The sequence below is a fragment of the Macaca mulatta genome, chromosome 1 (genome assembly GCF_049350105.2).
Source record: "Macaca mulatta isolate MMU2019108-1 chromosome 1, T2T-MMU8v2.0, whole genome shotgun sequence".
Classification (NCBI taxonomy): Eukaryota; Metazoa; Chordata; class Mammalia; order Primates; family Cercopithecidae; genus Macaca; species Macaca mulatta.
In genome coordinates, this window is record NC_133406.1 from 239852762 (window position 1) to 239872156 (window position 19395).

Here is a 19395-nt window from a genome sequence, read left to right on the forward strand (position 1 = left end):
AAATAAATCCATTTAACATAATGTCAAAAAGAATAAAGTACTTAGGAATAAATATAACCAAGATGGTGAAGGATCTATACATCAAAAACTGTAAAATATTAATGAAAGCAATTATAGGAGACACAAAGAAAACAAAATATGTTGTGTTCCTGAAAAAGGTTTCTTTAAACATCCGTAGTGCCCAAAGTGATATACAGATTCAAATCAGTCTATCAAAATTTCAATAGCATATTTCAGAAAAATAGAAAAAAAATTCTTAAGTTTAGAATCATAAAAGAGTAAAGCAATTTTGAGTAAGAAAGGCAAAGCTGGAGGCATTATATTTCCCGATTTTAAACTGCATAGCAAAGCTGTAGTCATCAAAACGGAATGACACTGGCATAAAAACAGACACATAGACCAATGGAACAGAATAGAGAGGTCAGAAATGTATCAGTCAGCCTGGCCTGAGTCAATTAATTTTCAACAAAGGCATACAAATACACACGAGAAAACAAACTCTTCAGTAAATGATGGGAAATCTGGTTATCCACATGCAAAAAAATTGGACCACATTTTACACCATACAGAAAAGTAAATTGAAAATGGATTATGGCAAGATATGAAAACAACCTGAATGTCCATAGAAATATAAGTGAATATAGAAAATGTCATATAGTTGCACACCATGGTTTGTGTCTCAATCCCAATACTTTGGGAGGCTGAGACTGAAAGACTGCCTTAGGCCAGGAATTCAAGATTAGCCTCAGTAACACAGTGAGATCTCATGTCTACAAAACAACAAAAAAATTAGCTGGGCATAGTGGTACACTTCTGTAGTCCTAGCTACCCAGGAGGCTGAGGAGGGAGGATTTACTTGAGCCCATGAGGTTACAGTTGTCTATGATTGTGCCACTACACTCCATCCTGGGTGACAGAGTGAGATCCAGCAGCAGGATTGTCTGGGTGGCCCTTTTCTCTGGGGAGAGGCTGGTGCTGTGAAGGTGCTGCGAGCGCCTCTGCTTAAATGAAAGGATTACCATGTGTGTACCCGAGAGCAGCGTGAGTCTCGTAAGGCAGACGTCCCTAATTTTTGGAAAACACAATAGGAACAGCTGGGTTTCACACTTTTCCATGTGTGAACTCATTTTTCTAGATAACTTTGGCCTAGTCGATTGTGTGGTCTCAGTGTTTGTCATCAAAACAGGTATCTCCCAATAGTCCAACCTTGGTAATCACTTGAATTTGTATCTTCCAAATCTTGCAGTAAAATTAGAGGTTAGGCTTCCAAGTAACGATTTTGCGGGGACACACACTTTTAGACCATAGCCGAAGTGGTCTGTAGTCCTGTCAACAGGACTTTTAGTGAGCTCTTCTTTCTTTTGAACTGTGAACTTCACAAGTGTTGCTCTTTTTTTTTTCCCTTCTATTTTAGGTGCGACATGATGGCTAGAGTGGGTTGGAGTTGGGTATTTCCCTTCACCTAGGTCATTGAAGCTGTTAATACCACATCAGGCTAGGCTCTGGTTAAGAAGCAATGCAGTACTCTTTCATATTTCAAAATGATTTGCCTTTTCCCCGCCTGCCTGCAGGTGGAAGCAGGAGGGGAGCTGTCTCCAGTATTTACTGTAGGAGGCTACTTAAGCTCCTAGTGGTAAATTTCACAGTACTGTGGAGTCACCCTCATGACTGGGTCCCCCTGGAGTTTTTAACTTCTGGAGTTGTTCGCACTGAGCCTCTCACAGTTTGTCAGTTACAGTTCAGAATTTCCTCCTCCTGCACTGGTTCCCATGGTGATTTTTGCTAGTGAATCTCTGTTCTTGTTTTTGCCTGTCTAGATCTCCAATCTTGGGGCAGTGGATTGTCCTGTGTTCTCCCTCCCTTACAGATCCAAGAAGAGTTGCTGATTTTTCAGTTTCTTCAGCTTTTCATTTGTTGTTAAGATGGAATGATGACTTTCAAGCTTCTTACATGCAGAAATAGAAACCCGGAATGTGTTTCTAAAAGTACATTGTGTATGTCCATGTGCGAAATTGAAGAATTTTTCTTTATAGAACTGTGAATATGGTTATATTAGTATACTTATTAATATTGAGCTTTATTTGTAGAATAATCTTCGAAAGTTTGTCTTGGTCAGTGTTTCTGTAGATTCTGCATTTGTTCATTTTTTCTTTTAATCTCTTAAACTGTGATGGCTACGAGTACCTTACAAATTCTGATACTTCCCACATATTTATCTTCTGCTTAGATATCTTTTCTGAACTCTGGAATTGTATATCCAGTTGCTAGTTGGACATCCCCACATACAGTACCTCAGATGTTTCCAATATGATCTAAGTCTGTGTCACTTCTGGTCGTCATATTTTTAATTTTCTAAATTTGCAGTGCCATTACCTCACTAGACATGATTCTGCATCATCTGAAAGTGAAACTCCCCATTTTACCCTCTGCACAGCAAATTAGCACCAAATTCTTTTTCTTTTCCCCTTTTCCTTTTTAAGGATTGCTTCCCTGTTCTGTATTCTTACTGCTCTGTGATAGGATGAATGTGGTCATCTATCACTCTGTTTTCTTCCCCTCTGAATCTCCCCAAAGTCCTTACCCATTCTCCCTCTAGGCGACTGTGAAAATGCATATTTGGTCATGTAACATACTTGTTCTTACAGGTATTTACACGCATTACACTCACAGATGAGGGTAAACATTACACAGATTTACACATTATTTACACCCGGTGGTTAGGGAAATAGGAGTGTGCACCCTAAGGGTGGACACAAGCAGTCATTGGGCATGAGGAAGGAAATGTTCAGATGCTTATGTACATTATTTTAATTTATAAATAATTTTAAAATAACTTTTGGAGTTAGGTCAGATATTTACATGCAGACTCACTCCATAATCAGTTCCTTCAGTGTTGTGTTCTCTCTCATCACAGCCCGGGATCATTCAGCTAGACATGGTGCTGTGTGCAGTTCCGTTAATATGGTATGTGTTCTTCGTGTCCTTATGACTAGACTCCAGTGTTGCCTCAAAGTCACGAGAACACATGGTTCACATGAAATACTAAGCATCTTTGGTTTTTCAATGAAGTGCAACTTTCTAATGCAATATGGAACTGTATTTTCTCCTTTCTTACTGCAGTCGACATTAAACTTATGTCTCTACTAATTCATCTATCATGTTGTTCTAGGTATGTGTTTATAATTTTTGTCATCATACCAGATCACAGAATTTTTTTCTACTTTTATCTTTCACAATAAGGATGATTCTACATCTACAAGGTAAACTTTGTAATCTATTTTATTAACAAAACATGATAGTGGCAGGATACTTCTACTATGCTTGTTCTTTCTCCATATAGAGTACAGAGAAGCTACAGTTTATGTAAGATACACATAAGAGACATGCCGCTACAGAAGAATGAACTCTGACATTCCTATCTTGTGACCCTGGGCTGATGACTTGAGGAGAAATGTGCCATTACAGGGGTTGGTGTCCTTTGAGGAGGTGGCCGTGCACTTCACCTGGGAGGAGTGGCAGGACCTGGATGATGCACAGAGGACACTATACAGGGACGTGATGCTGGAGACCTACAGCAGCCTGGTGTCACTGGGTGAGTGAAGCTGCCCAGTAACCCCCAGAAGCAACACTTACTTCCATGTTGGTAAGTATAGGAAGCATTTATAAGGTTTAATGCTATTCCATGTGAAGAATGTGTCAACCCTCTCTAACAAAAGATTCAAATAGGCTCCTTCATTATACAGCTTCTGAAACCGAGCTGTTGTCATTCTGAAAAGGACCTTACTTTGCAGTTTGGCTAAGTCCTCCATTATTTCCCATTACCAGGCCATTGCATTACCAAACCTGAGGTGATCTTCAAGTTGGAGCAAGGAGCAGAGCCATGGTTAGGAGAAGAATGGGCAAACCAGTGCCTCTCAGGTTAGTCAACTGCATCCTGGGCAGGGAAGCCAGGAAGAGTAAAGCCCAGCAGATATTTGCATCGTTGACTTGTTTTCACCACTTTTTCTCCCAGGTCCCATACCTGAGGACAGCTGATCTTTATGCATCAAACATGTGAATTCTATCATCTCCAAGGAGGGCTTTCATGCATATATCCCTGCATTTTATTTTGCGAATATTTTAAAATATTTACTCAATCTAGTCCCTACCTTGCTCTTAGACATGTTTTTTTGCTATTCATTTCTCAATTTTCTCAGTTGTTTTCTTTTCCTCCATTTTCATGGACTGTTTTTTTTCCCCCGGACATTTATTCATACATCCGTTGATTCTTTCAACACATCTTAATCGAGTAGCTTGTAAGCCATGGTAACTTTATACTTGGTGTTTATAACAGCAATGGTCAAAATAATGTCTTTTTTCATAAAGTGTACTTTGTGATAAGAGAAACAAAATAATATATGTTAAGTAGTTGTAAAAGAACCATGTGTAATATTTAACCAGAGTGAGTAAAAAAGGGATAAAATTTAGGAAAGATGGTAAGACAATGCAGTGTTAGAGGCGTTGTTAACTTTGGCATAGCTCCAGTTCAATTTAACTCTTTTCCAATTGTGGCACATAGTAGGTGAATATAAATATATATGTAAAGAGTGGACATCACAATTGGAGATACAAACTTAAAAATCGGTAAGTCAAAGCTGGTGTTTAGAATCATAATTATAGAGGAGGTCACCTAGGGAGTTGAACAAAAAATAAGAACAATCTCATAGTGAGGCTTTTTTTTATAATGACATCAGAAATCCTTACAGTGAGGAGGACCCAGCATAAGAGCATGGAACAGGATAGGCCTGGAATTTGGAAGAGAACCAGGAGGTTCTGGATTCCAAAGCCTATTGAAGCAAAGGTTTCATGTTGAAGGGCTGAGATTTCTGTTTGGCAGTAGACAATGAGAAGTGTACAAGAGACCCCATTTTTCTCTAAAACTAGGAGACAGCTGAAACTTGAACACACAAAAGCCTTCAGAAGCATTGAATTATGAAGCAGGGATGGATGTGCCAAGAATTTGGGGGGAGAATATCAGGTCTATTCATCTCGGAAGGAGCCAATAAATGATTTTTCAAAGATGGTGAACCCCACCCCAGTTCCAGAACTGAATCCTTAGGACCAGCAGGGAGGGGATGCCCACAGTGGTGGAGTGGAGCTTCATGTATCTATTACAGTTCTGAGAAGCTAAGCGAGTCAGGTTAAGTTAGAAATTTGAAAGAGGCAGTCTTCACCTAGTTTGGAGGAGAGATTTTGTATTTGAAAAATGCCCAGATGCCTATAGACATTCCCAGGGAAGCATGAAAGCTAAAGAAACACTGGTGTAAAATCTGGTCCTGAAGACAAGTGGCCATGGTGGGCACCTGCAGGTAGCTGATCCTTATCATCTTCAAGACGGAATGAGAAAAATAGCACAAGATGCCTCCCATTGTTACAAGAATGAAATGGAGAAAAACAATAGAGAAAACAGTTGGCAGGTGATAAGCCCTTAGGGGAAAATTACAACTAGGTGTAGGTGAATATTTTTTACCAAATATTTTTAATGAAACAACAGTGAAAAACATAATTTCACATTAGAAAATCTAGTAATGTAATTTCTTAAGTTAGTAGGAACAGCCATGTGCTTATAAAACCAGTCCTGATTATTGATTTTTAAAGAATCTTATGCCACTAGGAGAGAAAATAACTTCATTGAGTCTTTATATAAGCATTCCATAACAAATGCTTGTGTGTGGTTCATGGATTTTTGTTTTGCTTTGTTTTGTTTTGTTTTTTCTTCGTTACAGGTGTCCAGACAGTTGATATAATTGAAAGAAGCCAGGAAATTCATCATAGACGTATATGGCAAGTTGCAGTCACCAACAGCAAAACATCAACCAAGGAAACAGTTGAATTAGGAAAAATACTTAATTTGAGCTTAAACCATATTCCAGATGTGATGGTAAATAATGCACACTATTCAGGAATGAGGCCTGAGGAGTTAAATGTAAGTCAGAACATACATATCTCGATTGAGCCTCATGAAATGCAGGCAGGAGGAAAACCTGATGCTCGAAGTATAACTGGGAAATCTCTCACGTGTCATGAGTATTTTAGTCACCATAACAAGATTCATATGGAGCAGCCGCTTTTTGAGTATAGTAGACAAGGAAAAGCCTTCAGCACTGAGGCAGAGAAGGGTCACGGTGGAAAGACTCCATGTACCTATAGTGAGCGTGGGAAATCCTGTGATAAGTCAGCACTCACTTGCCGGAAGATAAATGTCGAATGTTGTGTATGTGGGAAAGTGTTCTGTAAAAAGTCTAAGCTTACCAAACATCAGAAAATACACACAGGAGAGAAACCCTATAAATGTGTACTATGTGAGAAATCCTTCATTAAGAAATCATACCTTGCAAATCATCAGAGAACACATACACGGGAGAAACCCTTTGCATGTACCAAATGTGAGAAATCGTTCTGTCAGAAGTCAAACCTAATTGTTCATCAGAGAATCCACACAGGGGAAAAGCCCTATGAATGTCATGAATGTGGGGAAACCTTCTGCCAAATGTCAGCCATTATTTATCATCACAGAATACACACAGGAGAGAAACCTTATGAATGTATGGAATGTGGGAAAACCTTCTACCAGAGGTCAGCCCTCAATGTACATCAGAGAATTCACACAGGAGAGAAACCATATAGGTGTAATGAATGTGGGGAAACCTTTTATCAGAAGTCAGTCCTCACTGTACATCAGAGAATTCACACAGGTGAGAAGCCATATGAATGTAAAGAATGTAAGAAAGCTTTCTACCATAAGTCAGCCCTCACAGTACATCAGAGAACTCACACAGGTGAGAAGCCATATGAATGTAAAGAATGCAGGAAAACTTTTGCTCAGAAGTCAAAACTTACTGTACATCAGAGAACTCACACAGGAGAAAAACCCTATGAATGTAATGAATGTGGAAAAACATTTTGCCTGAATTCAGTTCTCATTATACATCAGAGAACTCACACAGGTGAGAAACCATATGAATGTAATAAATGTGGAAAAACCTTTAGCCAGAAGTCAAACCTCAGGATGCATCAGGGTACTCACACAGGTGAAAAACCCTATGAGTGTAGTGAATGTGGGAAAACCTTCTACCAGAAGGCAGTTCTCACTAAACATCAGAGGACTCACACAGGGGAAAAACCCTATGAGTGTAATGAATGTGGGAGAACTTTTAGCCAGAAGTCAAACCTGAGGATGCATCAGAGTACTCACACAGGGGAGAAACCCTACGAATGTAATGAATGTGGAAAATCCTTCTACCAGAAGTCAGTGCTCACCACACATCAGAGAACTCACACAGGAGAAAAACCCTTCAAGTGTAACGAATGTGGAAAAACCTTTCGTCAGAGGGCGAACTACAGCAGGCATCAGAAAACTCACACAGGACAGAAGCCTTATAAATGTAATGGATGTAGGGAAACCTTCTTCCAGAAGTCAGCCCTCACTGTACATGAAAGAATTCACATGGGGAAGAAATCCCATGAATGTAAGGAATGTGGGAAAATGTTCTACCAGAAGTCATCCCTCATGATACATGAAAGAATTCACACAGGGGAGAAGCCGTATGAATGCAAAGAATGTGGGAAAAGCTTTTGCCAGAAGTCAACTCTCAATAGACATCAGAGAATTCACACACATGAGAAACCATATGAATGCAAAGAATGTAGGAAAGCTTTCTACCAGAAGTCAGCCCTCACTGTACATTACAGAACTCACTCAGGTGAAGAGGCCTGTTAACATACTGAAGGTGTGAAAAGCCTTAGTAGCAAATGAAATCCTACAGCATATCAGTGGATGCATACAGGAAATAAACCCTGTGCATGTAACCAGTGTGAGAAATCCTTCAACCACAAGTCAAGCCTTAATACCCATCAGAGAAGTCACACAGGGAAAGCCCTGTGGCTGTATGAGTGTTGGAAACACCTTTTAGCAGAAGTCAGACCTCAGGAGGCGTCAAGAAATTCTCACAAGGGAGAAAGCCTAAGAGTGTAATGAATGTGGGCTGGGCGCGGTGGCTCACACCTCTAATCCCAGCATTTTGGGAGGCCGAGGAGGGCAGGGAGGCCGAGGAGGGTGGATCATGAGGTCAGGAGATGGAGAACATCCTGGCTTACACGGTGAAACCCCGTCTCTACTAAAAATACAAAAAAGCTAGCCGGGCGAGGTGGCGGGCACCTGTAGTCCCAGCTACTCAGGAGGCTGAGGCAGGAGAATGGCATGAACCTGGGAGTTGGAGGTTGCAGTGAGCCGAGATGGTGCAACTGCACTCCAGCCTGGGCGACAGAGCGAGACTCCAATCTCAAAAAAAAAAAAAAAAAAAAAAAGTGTAATGAATGTGCAAAATCCTTTTGTCTGAAGTAACACCTCAGCAGGTATTAGGGAATTCACACGAGAGAAATCCTGTGTGTCAGAGACTGGCTAAATGTGTTCTACAAAATTCACACCTTTTTCTGTTGGACACACGGCATTTCTCAGCCCTCTGTTTTTGTGGCTGCATCAGATAACAGCTCTGCAGTAGAATATGTACCCATGTGGCTGGGAGTGGTAGCTCACGCCTGTAATCCCAGCACTTTGGGAGGCTGAGTTGGGCAGATCACGAGGTCAGGAGTTTGAGACTAGCCTGACCAATGTGGTGAAACCTCATTTCTACTAAAAAATAGAAAAATTAATAGCCAGTTATGGTGGTGTGCACCTGTAATCCCAGCTACTCTAGAGGTTGAGGCAGGAGAATTGTGTGAACCCGGGAGGCAGAGGTTGCAGTGAGCCAAAATTGCGCCATTACACTCCAGCCTGGGCGACAGAGCAAGACTCCGTCTCAAAAACAAAACAAAACAAAGTATGCAAGTGATGATCCTTACGGGCCTGGCCCTTACACAGGACGACATAAAACCTTCCACATTTTCTCAGATCCTGTGGTACTGAAGTGCTGAGGACCCCTGTGATGGCCTTGGGAGCCATAGGTGGGAGAAGATGGCTGCTTTAAGACTGAAGGAATCACATACACCTACTGTGTCCCAACAAAAATTAAAAATAAAAATAAACAAAAATGTCTATCCTTGGCTTACTCCTTTAGGACGTGTGTTAATCCATGGTAAGTGGTGCACACAAGTGTGGCAACGTTTTTTTCCTGAGTACAGTAGTTTAATGGGGAAGAGCAGTATTGAAGAACGTGTCAAAGACAGACACCTGCTGAGGCAAGGTAAGGTATACAGGATCTTGACGAATAGGATTTTGCAGCAGTGGAGTGACACGGCTCGATTCCAAATACGGCATGGTGAAATGGGAATGTGTAACAAGGGAGCAGGGTTAGGGTCACTCAGGGTCACGGCCTAGAATCCAAAGATAGGTTTACAATTGTTATGGTGAGATTTAGGGTTGCTGTCAGCGTGAGGGTTAGGATTAGGGTATAATGTTGGGGTTGGGGATGGCATTAGCATAAGGAGTTAGAGTTTAGGGGTTGTGGTTAGGATTAGAATAGATTATGGATTAGGATACGTCAGCTTTGGGATTTGGGTTGCGGTTACATTTTAAGGTTAGGGTTAATGTTTTGCGTTAACAGGGTTGCTGTTGGATTAGGGTTAGGGTTTAGGGTTTGGGTTAGGGTTATGGGCTACAATTAGAGGGTTTGTGTTACGGTAAGGGTTGGGGTTAGGGTTAAGGCTTAGAATTAGGATGAGGGTTAGGGTTAGAAGGTTAGGGATGTGTGTTCAGGTTATGGATAGGGGTTGGGGTTAAGGTTTAGGGTTGGGGGTTGGAGTTAGGGCTAGGGTTAGGGGTTAGGGTTAGGGTTAGGGTTGTTAGGGTTTAGGACTTAGGGTTAATGCTAGGATTAGGCTTGAGGTTAGGTATTAGGTTCAGGGCCGGGGCTGGGGTCAGGGTCATGGTTAGGGGTAAAGGTTAGGCATAGGGTTGGTTTAAAGTTAAGTGTAGGGGTAGGGCTAGGGTTTGGTTTAGGGATTAGGGTTAAGGTTAGGGGTTAGGGTCAAGGTCCTGGTCGGGGCTTGCAGTTAGGGTTTGGGCTTCGGGTTAGGGCTACGAGTTAGGGTTAGAGCTAGGTCTGTGCTAAAGCTAGGTCTTGGGTTAGGGCAAGGGTTTGGGTTAGTGGTTAGGGTTTAATGCTAGGTGTTGGGGTTCCTGGTTAGTATTAGGGTTAGGGTTAAGAGGGCTATGGTTTAGGGTTAAGTGTTAGGGCTAGTGGTTAGGGTTAGGGCTAAGGGGTTCGGTGTTAGGGTTCAGGTTGGATTAGGGTTAGGGCCAGGGGCTGAGGTTAGGGTAGCTTTAGGGTTAGGGTTGTTAGGGTAGGGGTCGGGGGTCAAGTGTTAGGGTCAACGTCATGTTCAGCATTAAAGGGTCAGTGGTCCAGTTAGGATTGGGCTAGGGTTAGGGCTAGTGTTAGGACAGGGTTAGGGTCAGTGATTAGGGTTTGGGTTACGGTTAGGTTTAGAGGTTAGGTTTAGGGGTTAGGTTTTGGGGTTGGGTTAGGGTTAGGGTAGGGTTAGGTTTAGCGTAGGGTAGCAGCTAGGGTTAGATGTTTGGGTTAGGTTGGGGTTGGGTTGGGGTTAGGATTAGGGCTAGGCCTAGAGTTAGGTTTTATTGTTAGAGTTAGGGGTTGGAGTTGCGTTTGCGGGTATGTATTGAGTTTATGATTATGGGTTGGGGTTGGTGTTAGGGTTAGGGTTCATGTTAGTGGTTAAGGTTAGGGTTTGGTGGTAGGGGTTAGGGTTGCAGTTGGTGTTGGTTTTGGATTGGGGTTAGTGGTTTAAGTTAGGCATAGATTTGGTGTTGGAGTTGGGGCTAGGGTTTAGGGTTAGGGTAGGCTTAGTGGTTAGGGTTCGGTGGTTAGAGTGTTAGTGTTAAAGGTTATGATTCGGGTTGTGGTTGTTCGGGTTTGGGTTAAAATTAGGTTTAGTGGGTTAGGGTTAAGGTAGGGTTAGGGGTAGTGGGTTGAGGGTTAGTGTTAAGGGTTAAGGGTTAGAGTTGGGGTTGTGTTAGGTTAGAGTTTGGTGTTGCAGTTGGGGTTCGGGTTTGGGTTAGAGTTAGGTTTAGGGGGTCAGTGGTATGGTTTGGGTTAGAGTTTAGGGTTAGGGTTATGGGTTAGGGCTAGGCCTATTAGTAGTGCTAGGCTAGTTGTTATGGTTAGGGTTGGGTTAGTGTTAGGTGTTATGGGTCAGGGTCAGGGTCAGGGTAAGCGTCAGGGTCAGGGCCATGGCCAGGTCCAGGGGTTAGGGGTTAGGGTTAAGGGTTAGGGTTTGGGGTTTGGATTAGGTCTAGGGCTTGCACTAAGTGTTAGGATTAGGGGTTAGAGTTAGGGATTAGGGTTAGAGCTCGGGCCGTGGCTTGTTGTTAGGGGTTCAGGGTTCAGGTTCATGGTTAGAGTTAGGGTTTAAGGGCTTGGGTTGGGAGTTAGCATTGGGGTTAAGGTTTGGAGTTGGGGTTGGGTTAGGCTTAGGGTTATGGTTTAGGGTGTTAGGGTTTAGGGTTTGGTTAGGGTTGGGGCTATGGCTAGGGGTTATGGTTAGGGTTAGGTTATAGGTTAGGTTTCGGGTCAGGGTCACGGTAGTGTTTGGGTTAGGATTTAGGGCTAGGCTAGTGGTTAGGGTTGGGGTTTAAGGTTAGCAGTTAGGGTTAGTGGTTAGGGTAGAGTTTTGTGTTGGGTTTAGGGTTACAGGCCTGAGCCATGGTGCCTGGCCTCGTCATGTTGATAAATTAGGAAATATGGTGCAAAAAAAATTACAACTTGACTTCAGATAAATAAAACTTATATAAGACCTAATTAATTAGTGAAGGGGTGATTATCCTCATTGCTTCAACATTTAGCGGTAGAATTTGACCTGTTCTTAAACTTGCCAATAATAAATGTTTCACAGTGGATTGCTGTAATGTTAGTGCAGTGCTCCCATCCATCAACGCTGCCATACTCAATGCCTAATATTATTGTGGTTAATTTTTTTTTTGTCAATAGGTTTTTGGGGAATATGATGGGTTTTTAAAAACTTCAATAGGTTTTTGGGGAACGGGTGGTATTTTGTTATATGAATACGTTGTTTAGTGGCGATTTCTGAGATTTTTGGTGTAACTGTCACCCAAGTGTACCCAATGTGTAGTGTTTTATCCCTCACCACACCCACCCCACCACTCCCAGCCTTTCCCCCGAGTCCCCGAAGACCATTGTATCATTCTTATGCCTTTGCATCCTCTTAGCTTAGCTCCCACTTATGAGTGAGAGCATACAATGTTTGGTTTTCTATTCCTAAGTTACTTCACTTTTTGCTGTGTATGCATTATTTCATTCCATCTTATGGCTGAGTAGTATTCCGTGGTAAATATATATACCACATTTTCTTTATTGACTTATTGATTTATGGGCATGTAGGCTGGTTTCAAATTCTTGCAATTGCGTATCGTGCTACTATAAACCTGCATGTGCAAGTATCTTTTTCATAGAATGACTTCTTTTCCTCTGGGTAGATACCCAGGAGTGGGATTGCTGGATCAAATGATAGATCTGCTTTTACTTCTTTTGGAAATCTCCTCACTCTTTTCCATAGCTGTTGTATTAGTTTACATTCCCTCCAAAAAATGTAAAAGTGTTCCCTTTTTACCACATCCATGCCATCATCTATTATTTTTTGATTTTTTGATTATGACCATTCTTATAGGAGTGAGGTGGCATTGTATTGTATTGTGGTTTTAATTTGCATTTCCCTGATAATTGGTTATGTTGAGTATTTTTTCATGTGTTTGTTGGCCAGTTGTAGATCTTCTTTTGAGAATTGTCTATTCATGTCCTTAGCCCACTTTTTGACGGCACTTTTTTTCTTGCTGGTTTGTTTGAGTTCCTTGCAGATTCTGGATATTAGTCCTTTAATCAGAAGTATAGATTGCGAAGATTTTATCCCACTCTATAGGTTATCTGTTTACTCTGCCGATTATTTCTTTTTACTGTGGAGAAGCTTTTTAGTTTAATTAAGTCCCATCTATTTATCTTTGTTTTAGTTGCACATGTTTTTTGGGTTATTGGTCATGAAGTCTTTGCCTAAGCCAATGTCTAGAAGGGTTTTTCCAATATCATCTTCTAGAATTTTTATGGTTTCAGGTATTAGATTTAAGTCCTTGATCCATCTTGAGTTGATTTTTGTATAGGGTGAGAAATGAGGATCCACTTTGATTCTTCTGTGTGTGGCTTGCTATTTATCCGAGCACCATTTGTTGAATAGGGTGTGCTTTCCCTGCTTTATGTTTTTGTTTGAGTTGTTGATGATTAGATGACTGTAAGTATATGGCTTTATTTCTGGGTTCTCTATTATGTTCCATTGATCTGTATGCCTATTTTTATACTAGTACCATGCTGTTTTGATGACTATGGCCTTATAGTATAGTTTGAAGTCAAATTCTATATTTGTTCTTTTTGCTTAGTCTTGCTTTGGCTATCAGACTCTTTTTTGGTTCTAGGCTTTTGTTACCTTAAGGTTTGTCCCTTATATGTCTTTTTTTGTTCCATATGAATTTTTCTAGTTCTGTGAAGACTGATATTGGCACTTTGATGGGGATTGCATTGAGTTTGTAGATTGCTTTTGGCTGTCTGGTATTTTCACAGTATTGATTTTACCCATCTATTAGCATGGGATGTGTTTCCATTTGTTTGTATCTATTATTTCTATCAGCAGTGTTTTGTAGTTTTCCTTGTAGATACCTTTGGCCTCTTCAGTTAAGTATTCAAGATATAATTAAGATTTTATCTGCAAAGATTGCATGCAAGTTACAATTATAGGAATATACTATTATAATTATAGGAATTATAATATTCCTAAGGTTTTTATTGCAGCTATTATAAAAGGGGGTGAGTTCTTGATTTGATTCATGGCTTGATTACTGTTAGTGTATAGCAGAGCCACTGATTTGTATTAATTTAATGATTTACATTAATTTTGTATCCTGAAACTTCGCTGAATTCATTTACCAGTTCTGGTAGCTTTTGGGATGAGTCTTTAGGGTTTTCTAGGTATACGATCATGTCATCAGCAAAGAGCGACAGTTCGACTTCCTCTTTACAGATATCGATAACCTTTGTTTCTCTTATCTGATTGCTCTGGTGAGGACTTCTAGTACTATGTTGAATAGAAGTGGTGAAAGTGGGCATCATTGTCATGTTCTAGTTCTCAGGGGGAATGCTTTCAACTTTTCCCCATTCAGTATAATGTTGGCTGCGTGTTTGTCATATATGGCTTTTATTACCTTAAGGTATGTGCCTTCTATGTTGATTTTGCTGAGGGTTTTAATCGTAAAGGAGTTCTGGATTTTTGTCAAATGCTTTTTCTATGTCGATTTTGCTGAGGGTTTTAAGTGATGCTGGATTTTGTCAAATCCTTTTACTGCGTCAATTGAGATGATCATGTGATTTTTGTTTTTAATGCTGTTTATATGGTGTATCATATTTGTTGACTTGCAGATGTTTAACTGTCCCTGCATTGCTGGTTTCTCTTCAGATCGTGTACATCTTTCACCTTATGATGGATAATTTTATTTGCCAAGTTGGGTTGCCTGATACTTGGTTAAACATTCTGCGTGTGTCTGTGAGGGTGTTCCTTGATGAGATGAACATTTGAATATGTAGACTTAGTAAAGTGGTTGCCCTCCCCATTGTGAATGAGCCTCATCCAATCCATTAAAAACCCAAATAAAACACAAAGGTAGAGGAAGAGAGAATTCACTCTGTCTGATGATTTCAGAACTGAGATGTAGATCTTCTCTTGCCTTTGAAGTCAGACTTGGACTGTAACTTATGCCATCAGCTTTCCTGGCTCTCAGGACTTTAGACTTGGACTGGAATTCCACCATTGGCAGTCCTGGGTCTCCAGCTTACTGACTGCAGGTCCTGGAAATTCTTAGCCTCCATAACCACATGAGCCAATTCCTTATAATAAACCTATATACATATTCATGCAACTGGTAAATATTTTGTTGTTATAGATTTGGATAACATGTTCTGTTTTGTACCTATTTTAACAGAGTCTCAGTCACAGCCTGCCTTCATCTCTGAAGGGACCAGGTGACCCATGAAATGCCTTGGCAGCCTTGTCATTGCATGCAGGCTTCACAGACAAGATCACACTACAACCACCTTTCTGCAGGAGCACAGGTGTGACATACTGATCACATCATTCTCAGAGAAAATTCATTTTACACACTAAGGACACACAGACACAAGGAGGCTTCCACAAAGGGAATGGACCTTTCTCCAGCACAATAGTGCAAGGGCGTGCCACTTTGCTTCAATTCCTGAAAATGCCTTGGTAAACATGCGGCTGCTCTATTCCCGACACTTTCAAGAAACAGTTATTGATTCTCTGAGCGTCCACAAGGTTAATAGAAGCCCAACATTCTTTAATTTGTGTTTTGTTTTTTGGAGACACAGTCTTGCTCTGTCACCCAGGCTGGTATGAAGTGGCGTGATCTCAGCTCACTGCAGCCTCGACCTCCAGAGCTCAAGCAATTCTCCCATCTCAGCCTTCCAAGTAGATAGGACCACAGGTGTGTGCCACCACACTCAGCTAATTTTTTTTTTTTTGGTAGAGAAAAGGTCTTGCCATGTTACCCAGGCTGGTCTTGAACTTCTGGGCTCAAGTGATCCTGGAATCTGCCCAAATTTAAATTAACAGGAGCTCCTATGAATTCCATCAGAGAACACACTGCAGGTGCTTGAGCAACCTCTTCTCATGCTTCCTGAAGTATCTGGGTTGCATATGGTGGCTATAAGTTGTCCATGGGCTTCTGATGTAGAAAACAAACCTGCCCCCTTTTGGCCCTGTGCTGTACAGCATCAGGGCAGTAATTGCTGACCACATACTGGACCATCTGGAAACAGAGGGCTCTGTGTCCATGTCCATGAGCCTTCATGCCCATCTGGCCATCAAGCCTTGGGAAGCAGCACCCCACAGCCTTGGCATAGCTGCAGAGACCTCCTTGCCTCAGGATGGAGTCAAATCTGGAACCCCTGCCATTCTCATCTACAGGAAGCACTGGCCTCCTCCATCCTCAGGTTGTGGTGCTGGTACTGGCCGCCTCCATCCTCAGACTGTGGTGCTGGAAGTCACCCTTCTCCCAGGCCCCTTGGGATCCCCTGAGTGACCAGCAATGAAGTTCATCTGCCTTCTGAATGGATGCCATCATCGGACATGATGGAGCTCAGTGGGATGCTGCTGCCTTCCCTCCCTCAGCTAGGATGTCCCTGATAAAGGATGACACCCAAGCCTCAGCACGACCAGCCAAACTTCAGATGGTCATCTCAGCACTGATGCTGGGCCAACAATTAGCCCTATTTGTACATTTTTACAAACTTTTTGGCAATTGCCAAGAATTGTCCACCTCCCCTCCCCATTGAATTAAAGAAACTTCTTGTCTCAGGGATATTCAGAATATCAGTCAAGGTAACAGACGCCTTTATTTTAACCAGGGACACAGTACGGATCTTACAGGGACACTCCTTATCCCCTGCAGAGTTCCAGACACTACTGATGGGGACCAAGGCAACATTTCATCAGAAAACACTGCTGGACTTGTGAAGAAGATGTCCAGTAGAGTTTCCGCTGCCCCTATCGGCTGCAGGCAGCTGCTTTAGTTGAGAGATAGACTGAGCTCCTCAAAGAATTCCTATTTAAGTTACAAAGTAGCGAGAGGATGACCTGCTGGGTTCCACTATTGCCACAGACTTTGGTTACTCTAAGTTCATACTCCTTAGGAAAGTGCACTTTTTGCACCAGTGCTACACAGTTCTCTCAGTTGCCTTTAATGGACATCAAAGAGTTCGCATTTTTGACAACCATTCAGTCCTGGACTGTCCAAGGGGTGGAGGTAGCTCCGTACAGGAAGCTGCCTGCTGCATGTGGATCAGTAATATCAGACTTGTCCACCAACTCACTGGAAACATGAAAACCAACGCATGGGGAATGCATAACATCACCCAGATATTTACGAACACGCTTGTCCTGCTAGAGGCCCCGGATCTCTAAACCAGTGCATGGGGAATGCAGGACATCACCGAAATATTTACGAACACACTTGTGCTGCCAGAGACCCCAGATCTCTAAACCAATGCATGGGGGAATGCATGACGTCACCCAGATATTTACGAACATGCTTGTCTTGCCAGAACCAATGCATGGGGAATGCATGAAGTCACCCACATATTTACAAACACAGTTGTGCTGCCAGAGGCCTCCTTTCTTGCCTCCTGCGAAACAAATGGGGGCAGTAGCTTTACATCTGCTTCCACATTTCATTACTCATAACTGTGGCCTTACTAATCTCTCATGCCCCAAGCACTTATTACAGTGTCTCAACAGCCTTCTCTCAGCCTCTTAAAATATTAGTCATCATTAAAATAAATATCTGATGTTAAAGCATCAGGGGTCAATTGTATTGTGACACCTAAAATTTCATGCAGCACCCCACCAGGTCCTCAGCATAATGGCTTTCATGCCCCCACCAGACTGCAAAACTCTTTGAAATAGTCAAACATATCCCTCAAGGGACCAGGGGTTTCCCCACCCTCTGATTTCTACGAGGCCTGCCTCCCTCACCCTCTGCTTCAGAGTGCAATCCCCGGGTAGACCTGCATAGATGCAGTGTCTTCCTCTGCTGGGCGGAGTATGTGTGACGAATAAATTACTGTGAATTTCGTCTACTCAGTGTTTGTTGTGTCTGCAGCCATTCCCAGAATCCTAGGGCAACACTAGCTTCACCAATGGGGTAAACAGGAAGGAACCCAACTAGGAATTGCCTTTTTAAAAAAATCCCTTCCCACCCTCTTAGTTATGTAATGCAGGCATTTTTATAGCTCTTTTGCTCATTCCATTATCTGAGGTCAGCCACTGATATTTAACCCACCCTTAGCCTCGGAGGAGGGCAGAGGAATGCTGGTCATGTTGATTTCCCTAGCGGCAACATGGTTTCCTCCTGTGCCACTCAAGTTCTCTCCTCCTTTAGCTGGATGCTCAGTCGGTTGCATTTCACTCATCTTTGCAGATTATTAGGAAGATGAGACTCAGCTTTCATTTCTGATGTTGCCATAGAGAAGACTCTATGGTAATGTTTATTTACGCAATCGACTTTCTCTTTTTTCCCCCCAGAAATTGCAAACTCTTATATGAGAGACAGCTTTCTGGAGTCTGCAAACAAAGATTATCCTCCCTCTTTTGATGGCAAATTTCTTATATCCCCACCAACAATAAAATACATATGATTTTGGTATGTCATACTGATTGCCAACTACAAGTAAGAACATTCCTTGATTTTAAATCTAGATTAATTATGAAAATTTGGGTAGTCACAAAAAATTATGTACAAATTTATAGACCTCTTAGGATTAAATGAGTTACTATTAACTAATAATTATTGTGCACCTAGCATATGGCAGAAGCTTCCTGCATACTATTTCATTTTATACTGAAAACGATATTCTATGCAAAACGCTATAATTTCCCTGTGCCTCCAATTTGGACGTGATAAAACTGGGCCTTGTAAAGTTTTCACCCCAGAATTCTCTACTTAGTAAGAAGTAGAAGCAAGTCTAAACCTAAGTCGTCTGATTTCAGAGCCCATATAGTTAAATGCTCTAAATGCAGCTTCCCGTGATGATGGTGACTGTGAGAGCCTGTCACATATGATGTAGGACCCCAGTGCTTCCCAGTAACATGCGCAAGATTAACCGGGGGATCTTATTAAAGTGCAAACTCATAGACCACACTTTAACTAGCTAAAATAAGAGCATTTAAGTGGGTGTCCAGGTGACAGTGCTAAGATGATACTGTTCATGTGGGCACTGGCTCACCATAATAACGAAGCTTAGGACTGCCAGTCCCTGCTGGAAAAAAAATACAGATACATAGGATGTGACTGTGAATATGGAATATCTGTTGTGTTCTGGACATTGTACTAGGCACTACAGATAAAAGGTCAAATAATCCCTTGTCTCTATCTGAAAGGGGTTTCCTACACAGTGGCTTCTGACTGCAGTGTAGATTTTCTCTTCTGACCTGGGAGAGTGAGCTCTACCTCAATATTGGTAACTGAACACTGCCCAGTGGGTTGGATGGGGGAGACCATAGCTAGCTGTGCTCCCACATAGGTATGACCATAGCATATCTCATGATGCCATTTCCGCCCTTGTCAAAAGGCTCTCTCCAGTATCATATGCACTCCCCACGATTATAAATTCTTCCTTCCCAGTGCCCCTGCGTTTTGCAAAGATAAAAACATAAGCCATATTCTTGACATTAATTATGAAATTGTCTTTTCACATATGTAAATTTGTCTATGGAATATATTGACTAAAATAGTAATTTTAATCATGCATATCTATTACAAACTTCGTG

The 19395-nt window shown here is 41.8% G+C and overlaps 1 protein-coding gene and 1 long non-coding RNA gene across 26 annotated transcripts in view; both read left to right on the plus strand.

Annotated features, from left to right (window-relative positions):
* LOC694533 (uncharacterized) overlaps window positions 1-9069 on the plus strand; it is a 32113-nt gene extending 23044 nt beyond the window's left edge. For 9 of the 25 annotated variants that reach the window (XM_028841716.2, XM_077980749.1, XM_077980723.1 and 6 more), the window contains 4 exons: window positions 3170-3260; window positions 3341-3592; window positions 3826-3918; window positions 5766-9069. In XM_028841716.2, the coding sequence (XP_028697549.1) occupies window positions 3559-3592; window positions 3826-3918; window positions 5766-7759 (2121 nt within the window). In that variant the 5' untranslated portion in view covers window positions 3170-3260; window positions 3341-3558 and the 3' untranslated portion in view covers window positions 7760-9069. Of the gene's footprint in view, window positions 1-3122; window positions 3261-3305; window positions 3593-3825; window positions 3919-5765 lie in introns of those variants that run through there. The other 16 variants (XM_028841707.2, XM_077980705.1, XM_077980730.1 and 13 more) reach the window with 5 other exon arrangements.
* Window positions 9070-15384: 6315 nt separating this feature from the next.
* LOC144337340 (uncharacterized) lies at window positions 15385-17705 on the plus strand. Its single transcript, XR_013410331.1, has 2 exons — window positions 15385-15553; window positions 16036-17705. It is a non-coding gene; the product is annotated as an uncharacterized LOC144337340 (long non-coding RNA).
* Window positions 17706-19395: the final 1690 nt, after the last annotated feature.